This window comes from Gymnoscopelus braueri, assembly GCF_963280865.1.
Source record: "Gymnoscopelus braueri genome assembly, chromosome: 12".
NCBI classification, from domain to species: Eukaryota; Metazoa; Chordata; class Actinopteri; order Myctophiformes; family Myctophidae; genus Gymnoscopelus; species Gymnoscopelus braueri.
In genome coordinates, this window is record NC_137614.1 from 10,839,919 (window position 1) to 10,849,541 (window position 9,623).

At 41.5% G+C, this 9,623-nt stretch overlaps 1 protein-coding gene across 1 annotated transcript in view; it reads left to right on the top strand.

Annotated features, from left to right (window-relative positions):
- Nucleotides 1-638, top strand: part of LOC308096372 (potassium voltage-gated channel subfamily A member 2-like) — a gene marked incomplete at both ends in the record, with an annotated part of 40,575 nt that extends 39,937 nt beyond the window's left edge. Inside the window, one exon of the mRNA XM_080443796.1 lies at nucleotides 504-638. Within this exon, the coding sequence (XP_080299922.1) occupies nucleotides 504-638 (135 nt within the window). The remainder of the gene's footprint in view (nucleotides 1-503) is intronic.
- Between the last annotated feature and the right edge of the window lie 8,985 nt (nucleotides 639-9,623).

Here is a 9,623-nt window from a genome sequence, read left to right on the forward strand (position 1 = left end):
AAAAAAAAAAAAAAAAAAAACAGAAGTCTCGCTAGACGAGATTGAAATCTCGAGATTTCAATCTCGTCTAGCGAGACTTCTGTTTTTTTTTTGGTTGCATAGTGTTCTGTCACTATGAACGTCAGATCTCACCAAAAAAATAAAATAAAAAAGCTATTAAAATATGTGATCTAACCTAAGGCCTATCCGCGCACCTTTTAAGCTGTGGCGGCTTAGGGGTGGAGTTATGACATTTTTCTACTGTACCATTCATCCTAAGATATCATAACGTCATAGAAAAGGTAAGAAAACTAGTCCAATTAGTCCAAAATTCTCCTTTAAGCCCTATTTTATACTTTTTGTAGCAATGGGAAATGTACATAATTTGGGGGTGTTCGAATCTGGATTGTAGAATGTGCAGTAACAAGGCATCGTATGCATATAGCTTAGCGTGAGTCAAAAAGTACAAGGGGGTATATATGTGTGTACAGAATGATTGAATGCAGTTTGTTTTGTCTCCTCAGGGCTCTGACAGCCTCAGGAAAAATCTCTTCCTGAGCCTTGAGCCCTGGGCCTTTGAGACACCTGACCTCAGGCGCTTGCCATTCCGCATCGTCACAAACAGTCCATCGCTGGGGATTGTTGTTGTTCCTTCATAATCCTTTTTGCCTCAGTTCAAGCACCTGCTGTACGTGTCCTGTCCTGCAGAGACAGGAGGGAGCTCTCTGCGCTCTGCCATGCCACACCGCCTTCTTTCTGCAGGACTTACAGATCCTGGGAATAGCTGTATACCATACATCATTACAGTCATGATGGCTCCTGTCCGGATGCTCTGTGTGGTAACAGAGTAGGAGGATTTCAGCACCTTCTTTGAAACCTTGAATTTCCAAAGGTGGTACTGGCATTAACTGGCTTTTTGTCCTCTTCGGTGATGTGCACCACAAGGAATATGAAACTGTCCACCTTTTCTGCTGGTGGCACTGATGAAGATGAGGGACGCCCCTCATCTTCATCAGTGCCACCAGCAGAAAAGGTGGACAGTTTCATATTCCTTGTGGTGCACATCACCGAAGTGAGACCTCTGTCTTTGTGTACGGAATTCTACAATCATCTCCTTGGTCTTTCTGACGTTCCGGAAAAGGCCTTTTTTTTTTGGCACCACTGTGGCAGGTCGTCAGCAAAAGTAACAATGGTGTTTGAGCTATTCTTGGCCACACCGTCATGGGTGTTTGCAAGGAGTGCAGCAGATGAGTCAATACGCAACCCTGGGGGGCTCCTGTATTTAGGACGAGGATGGTACAGGTGTGACATGGCTGGCCACCGTGACCACCTGGGGTCTGGCAGGACCCAGGACAAACACCACAGGGTTCAATCCCAGGTCAGCCTGGTGGGGACAATACGCTGCTAAAGGCTGTGATATAATGTCAATAAACAACAGCTTAAGCCAATAAGTATCTGCGTACGTGCTTGTGTGTGTGTGTGTGTGTGTGTGTGTGTGTGTGTGTGTGTGTGTGTGTGTGTGTGTGTGTGTGTGTGTGTGTGTGTGTGTGTGTGTGTGTGTGTGTGTGTGTGTGTGTGTGTGTGTGTGTGTGTGTGTGTGTGTGTGTGTGCGCGCGCGCGTGCCCGTGCCCGTTCCGCATTGCACTAAGTATGTTAAATATATTGAATGGCTGCATGTGTAAATGCTTTGACAAATATCTTAATATACAGTATGAGATACAAATCATGAACAATATGCCATTTCATTCACTGCCAGGCTTATTTCAAGCTTGTTGATCCATATGCCACAGGCATTATGGATCAAACGGAGATTTTTTTTTCTCCGTTTACATTTTAACATTGAAGTGGATGGAGCATTAACTTTTTTTTTTTAGGTGACGTCAAAAGACGTCATTGGCACTAATGGCACACTGAAAACGGCCGTCAAAAGACGTCATTGGCACTATATGAGTTAATGTAATTCTTTATACAGTATGTCATTTGCTCTTAAGTGAAATGTGTCCTCTGAGTTAACCCATCCTAACTATTAGGAGCAGTGGACGCCATTAAAACAACGCACAGAGAGAGCAGTTAGGGCCACATCACATAGCACTATAACAATATCTATAACAATACATTCATCAAAGCAGGATATTTACAAAAGGTTCGGAGGGCTTATGGCATTATTTAGCAGTATGTTGGAGGAGATTAGGAGGTATTTATGGCCACACATACAGGTCAGGGTCATATGGACTGTGACTTATAGCTGGCCAGCAGGAATGGATGCTTCTGAACATCTGTTCTTGTTTATACACATGAAATGCAGCTCAATGTATACAGCATGAGATACCATATTTCAGATCAGCCATGTCCATATTGTCCATATTGTCCAGTATTGCGCTTTTCCTCCCAGCACAGAGTGTAGGCTACAGTATGTAGCTGTAGCCTGTTGGGTGGAAACCTTCTATGTCCAAAACTGTTACATTTCAGGAAAATGGTTCCAATGAATCTAATGTAGTTATTAGCCTATTTTAGTCCCAAGCTCTCGTTAATATTTTTAATTGGTTTAATATTTATAAAACCCATAGACACACTTAACTACTTTCACTTTCGAAATAAAAACGAAATAGTGAAAACGCGCTCTGCAAGTTTTTGCTACTTTTGTGCGACACACACGACGAAGTAGGGCATTAATTTACTGGGGGGGGGGGGAGTTAAAAGTTTGTTGATTATGGAGATTCAAGGTTTCTGCCCAATAGTAACGATATGTGATTTGCAACTGCGTTACAGAATGGCGAGTGTTAAAGAATGGTGTGTGTGCGTGCGTGTGTGCTCGTGCATGTGTGTGTGTGTGTGCGTGCGTTGAGTGAGTGTTTTTAAATCAAAGGTGACCAAAAAAAAGGTGTCCCCTGTGTATTAATAGTGTGTCAAAAATAGTCCTGTTCCTGGGGGCCGGATGAGGCCCCACATTTAACACCTCTATTCTCCAGCTGTCCTGTCCTGTGCCATGACCAGAGGGCAGATTGTCACCAACATTTCATTCACACTTCAATGCAACTGCTGCATGCTGCTGGCCAAATTATTATATGATGATGACATTCACTTTAAAATTCTGACATTGAATTTTTTTTGTTTGGGACTGGGTACTGGGGACGGGGACGGGGACGACTTAACAGTAAATTGAACTAGATCTAATAGTTGTGCTATTTTTGTGCAACACCGTTGTACAACAAAGTATAAAATAGTGCTTAATCAGACTTTAATCGATTTAGAATTTTTCAAAATTTAACCCATTCAATCCGAGAAAGCATCTGTGTCATTTCAGATTTTTGCGTTGGCTGTTCAAAAATAGCAGATATACAAGCTTGTACATCTGCTATTTTTGACCATTTTTGAAAAATCGTGAAAGTGTGATAACTACTGATTTAGAAGGCATTTTCAGAATCGGCCTCAGGTTTTAATGGCTTTAATGGCTAAAAAAAGTAATAATACAATATAAAAACACCCTATTCATCAGTAGAATAATCACTAAGCTGCCCTACATTATTTTTCCCTGTTTATTTAAAAATAATGATTAAATCCTTTTGTGTTTGCATTAATCGCTTTCCCTTTTCATTCAATGTTTCCGTTTCCATTTGAGTTTAGAGGCTTATTGACTCACTGAATGTCCGCTTGGCTGCCGCATGCTCTGTGGTAATTCAGTCTGACTAATGTGTTTAGTAACCATGTCTATAATCGGAGCTCTCTGCAAGGGCCCTCATAAAAGCCTGCTTGCATTTGATTTTCCATTTGTATAATGTTTCAGATTAAACAAATGGAAATATGTAGATCATGTTGGATGATGATATATCACCATCATAAACACGGCTACTGTACTGTATATGTATGTATTATACACTTTGGTTCTGTTTACGAGTTGACACGCATGGATATACGGTGCTGATAATTGTTCAATCAGAAACACTCAACGTCAAAGTAGATTTAACCATTTATTGCAACAAATGGAATACAGTTAAGCTTGGCGTTAAAGCTCCGCTCTTGGGAGATATTCCCTGAATTTTGTCGAAGCAGCCTGCTAAGCATATATTCAGGGAATGCTGAATATATGCTTAGTAGTATTTGAGCCTATGCCAGACTCTAATCAAAAGGTGGAGGCTGGGGTGGAGGAGGAGCTAGCAGAATGCATTGGTCAGCAACCAAGAAAATACGAAGCCGTATTTAAAGGAAACCCTTAATGCGTGAGTTGTGATTGGAGTATGAATTTGTGATGTAATGACCAGCAGCGCTGTGAATGGGGAATAGAAAACTGATGTTTAACATCAGCTGACTGACAGCTGATTACAGCTTTGGCGTGCAAGACTTCCGTGTCCTGCATGAACGCTATATGCTTCATTTCCCTGGAAATTGTAGAAATGAAATGATAGATTTTTTGTTCTGTTTTTTTACAGTACGGTACTCATATTTACTCCCATGTTGTGTTGGAAATTGAAATACCTCCAGTCGGCACCAATGATATACAATACTTGTCAGTTGTCACCAAAGTCACATAAACAGATGCATGGTTGCAGTAAAAAAGACAAACATACACAACTATTCATGGATTGTATAAGACAGACAGTGCCTTTTCAATCTCCATCCATGGCCTCGTTTACACTCTGAGAGGGAGACGGATCATAAAAGCAAATCTCCATCACTTCATAAAGAAGCTTCCCTTCCCTCACCGCTCGTAAAATAATTTACGGCCGTGTGAGAGAATTCTGTCCCTGCTGAAGCATCCAGGCCATTTAGCCAGCAATAGATTTTTTATAGAACGGTGTTAAGAAGACGGTCCCCACCGTCTGTGTCCCCCAGCTTAACCACTTAAACCCCAGGCAGCATCCGTATTGTGGGGAAAGCTTTCGGCTGAAAATAGCCGATCGACAAGCTCACAGTCGCGCTGTGAGTGAAAGCTTTCCCCGCAATAACAGAAAACAGAAAAGGCGCTAGTATAGATCCATGAGGGACTCCGCTCAACCATATGGGGTTTAACCCATTAAGACCTGAGGCCGATTCTACAAAATGCCTTCTAAATCAGTAGTTCTCACACTTTCAAGATTTTTCAAAAATGTAAAAAAATTGCAGATTTACAAGATCTGCTATTTTTGAATAGCCAGCACAAAAATCAAAAATTACACAGATGCTTTCCTGGCTTTAATGGGTTAAATGGTTTATGTTTAATTAATGCGCTGTCGTACACGACAGTGTATCGAGCTCCAAAAATAACCGATCTGCATTCTCACAACGCTTCGCGTCCGCTATGCGTTGTGAGCTTATAGATCAGCTATTTTTCAACTTGTGACATCGTTATACGACAAAGTATGAATGAGGCTTTAGTCTCCACAGTGGAAACAGGCATTTACTAGATTAGGAACCTGTCATCAAAGTGACCGCCCATGCCCCTCAAATGCCTGCGATGCTTTGCTGGGCTGCCGCTACGAGGTGAGACGGAAAGGTTTGTACAGTGCGAGGACAGGGAGATATGCACTATGCAGTGGTGTAAAAAGTACTCAAATGTTTTACTTAAGTAAAAGTACCAATACAACAATACAGGTAAAAGTCTGTTATTCAAAATTCCCTTGAGTAAAGTACAAAAGTATTGGCATCAAAATACTTAAAAGTACCAAAAGTAAACAGGATTCATAAATGCAGAATGTCCCATTTTCGCAAGTTTTCAACGCATAAGAATCTTTAGAAAATAGCAGATCTATAAGCTCACAAGGCGTCGCATCGCAACACGTGAGGTTGTAGATCGGCTATTTTCAAAATAGCCGAAGTGTATATAGGGCTGAAGTGGCTAATGTATGTTTTCTAAGAATAATCCAAATCTATAAGAAACTAGTAACTAAAAGTTTTCAAATAATTGTAGTCGAGTAAAGGTGCAATATTTGCCTCTGGGATGTAGTGGAGTAGAAGTGAAAGTATTGAAAATTGGAAATACTCCAGTAAAGTCTAAATCTTCTGTACTTAAGTACAGTACTTGAGTACATGCACTTAGTTACTTTACACCACTGGAGATATATGGCCGCGCTTGTGTGTGTGAAATGTCATCGCGTGCACTTCAGGGAAGGTGACAACAGAGTTTTATTCATATGACCTTTGTGGTTGTCAAGGGATCATAATGATCATAGTGCAACTTTTGGCTTCACAAGATATTTTACGGTGATGACGTGGGCTAGAGATGGAAGAACAGTAGGCCTGTCACAATTACTGCATCATCACCTGATTGCAGTTATTTTTAGCTAATCGCAATTATTTCACTTAATCTTTAGAGTCGTTTCCATTCATCTGCATTAGCTGAAATGAACAGAAATGTCATATTTCCAAGTCGTTGTACTCGTTCTTATAATGACTTTCAACCTGGCAACCTTGTGCATTTAAAGCAGAACATTAGAGAAAAAATAATGATTGAATGGTACATTCAAATATATTCAAAATGGTGAAAATAGCCAATCTGCAGTACAAGCTTACAACACGTTGCATCGCAAATTATTAAGGATATGGCCTATTTCGACCGTAATACATTATTGATCTTCTGGTGCCAGTCGTTGTCAAGTCATTTCTTTGTATACTTCAGCAGGCTTTGTATTATAATTTTTAAGACAATTAATCGCAATTATTTGTGTGACAATGAATCGTCAACTATGATCATGACACTCGTCGATGTAAAGCCGTTTTGAAAGTTTAGACAGAGGGCTCCCGCTCATGAATAATGCACGGTGTGAAGGTGTACAAACAGTTTAGTACAGTTTAGGGCAAGCTTACAGTTGAGAAAGTTTAAGATAGGGATCAGCTCAGCGTCATTGATGACCCTACGTTGAAAGACACCTTGAACAATGAAAGGCAGAAAGGCGTAGAGTGTCTCTCATCATTCTCTGTCTCTCTCCCTTTGTGTCCAACTCTTTAACAGAGTTGTAAAACATTAATATTTAGAGATACTATGTGAGGCAGATATGGAGAGGGGCCGGCCCGGGCCTGTGTGTGTGGTTAAATGAGTCAAGCGTGGAGAAATCTAAGGATGTAAAGCTCACCGATCCGTTCTGGGAGGCCTTAAGCACACCGTAAACTATCAGATCACTGAGAGATGGCCTATCATGGAATGTGCAGATCGACGCGTACGCATACCTACACACGTAGTAGCTGTTGGCCTGGAAACCGTGTGTATCCACAAGTTTCCTAGGGCGTTGTGGGCATCACTTCCTGTCGTTTGATCAGGTATCAGGGATCAAATCGACAGGAAGTGATGCCCACAACGCTCTAGGAAACGTGTGTTTACGGTGTGTACAAAACCGTTACTTTTCAGGAAATGGGGGAGAAAGAAAGAGCCTGCGTGTCGGTGTTCCAAAGGATCTAATATAGTTATTATTTAGTCGCACGCTCTTGTTAATACTTTTCATTGGTTACATAATTATAAAATCCAGACACAGGCGTGCACTTTAAACCTGGAGCATTTATGTTTTTTTTGCTACTTTTTGCACGACACTGTCATATGATGTCTAAAGTACAGTAGTATGGCATCCATTTTTTATGGACGAAAAACAACATGAAAACGTCAAGTATACGGAGGCAATAATAGAGAAGTTTGTGTTTGTTAGTGTTTGGCCTACAAACTCGCTCAAATCAAACAGTAACAGCTGTTGCGTAAAAAGCTTCTTTTTTTTCATGTGCACACTCACAGTATCTATTTTCTCAAGGTAACGTGTGTGCTGCGTGCGTGTGCTGCGTGCGTGTGCTGCATGCGTGCGTGTGTGCGTGCGTGTTCACATGGCCTTTGCCACAGCTCTGGTTTCCGTGTAGATTGGGTTACCCAGTGTAGTCTGTGATAGATTAGCCATTCTGATCCCAGATGAGGAGGTGGCAGGAGGACTTGCATACAGCGACCGGGGAGTAGCTTCATTCATCGTTCTCTCTCTCAGACCTATACCTCCAATTCTCTCATGGTGTGTAGGGCTTCGACTATAAGGAAGGTAAGCTGGTGTTGTGTCTGTGACTCGGCGCGTGCGTGTGTGTGTGTGTGTGTGTGTGTGTGTGTGTGTGTGTGTGTGTGTGTGTGTGTGTGTGTGTGTGTGTGTGTGTGTGTGTGTGTGTGTGTGTGTGTGTGTGTGTGTGTGTGTGTGTGTGTGTGTGTTCTTGTATTACTATACTTGTGAAGGCCAACAAATGTCCCCGTAAGTGTAGTTGAATTTGAGAAAATTGCCATTGTTTGGACAATTTTCCTGAGGAAGGATCGTTTTATGGTTTCAGATTTGGGGAGTTGGGATTATACAGTTATAGGTTAGGTTTAGGGCTCAGGCGTTGGGGTTAGCAATGGCCAAAAAAAGGTCAAAAGTACATTGATAAAATTGCTGTCCTAAAATTGTTATGTCCTCCCATCCTCATGTCCATCGTGTGTGTGTGTGTGTGTGTGTGTGTGTGTGTGTGTGTGTGTGTGTGTGTGTGTGTGTGTGTGTGTGTGTGTGTGTGTGTGTGTGTGTGTGTGTGTGTGTGTGTGTGTGTGTGTGTGTGTGTGTGTGTGTGTGTGTGTCCTCTCTCTCTCTCTCTCTCTCTCTGTCATAGCACAACCTGACCATATCTAATATCTTTGTATGTTCTTGTGCCGAGTCATGGAACCTGGTGTTATTATAGTGAGTCTTTCGTTGTGTGATTAATTAACCACTTAAACCCCAGCATCCGTATTACACAATAACAGAAAACAGAAAAGACACCAGTATAGAGCCTTGAGGGACTCCGCTCAACCATAATGGGGTTTAAGTGGTTCAAGCTACAGTAGTGGCTCAATGTTGTATGTACTGAGCCACATGTACACACGTACACAGTGGTGGAAAGTTTATACTTTTACTTCTATACTTCAATACTTTTGTATTTAAGTAAAAATATTGCGCTTTTACTAAATCATATTAGTAAAAATATAGTATTTCTACATTGGGGTATTGATCCTTTTACTTAAGTAAAAAAAAAGAGTATACTTCTTCCATCGCTGCACTGTACACACACATACACTAACCCTAGAGAAGGCAAAATGTGAGTAACTGTAGCCTTGACCCTATAACACTCATTCTGCTGCATTCTGCTGCATGGGGCAAAATTAACTATCGATCACATATTGATATATTGTCAGTGGCTACGCTAATGTCTAGGTATTGACGCAGGAGCACATCACGTGTACTGCTTCCATCTAATTTATGGTCATGAGGGATGTCTGGTTTGTCACCATTCTGGTGCACATAAAATCCTCAGTGGTCATTTAACCACATGAACCCTGGCGTTTTGGGCATGTATTTATTTATAGCATTGAAATAAAAAAAAGAATTGCAAAATAGTGAAAATAGCTCACAATGCATCACATCACAACGCACTGTGAGCTTGTAGATAAGCTATTCTCGCTATTTGTTGTATGACAACATATGTAGGGCTTAAGTGGTTAACTCTACAGTCTACACTATCTGTGCAGTGGAAAGAATGAGAGAGGAGATGGTGTACGTGCGACCCGTGCGTGCGTGCGTGTACGTATGGAATCGTGTGTGCGAGCATGTGTGTGTGTGTGTGTGTGTGTGTGTGTGTGTGTGTGTGTGTGTGTGTGTGTGTGTGTGTGTGTGTGTGTGTGTGTGTGTGTGTGTGTGTGTGTAAAC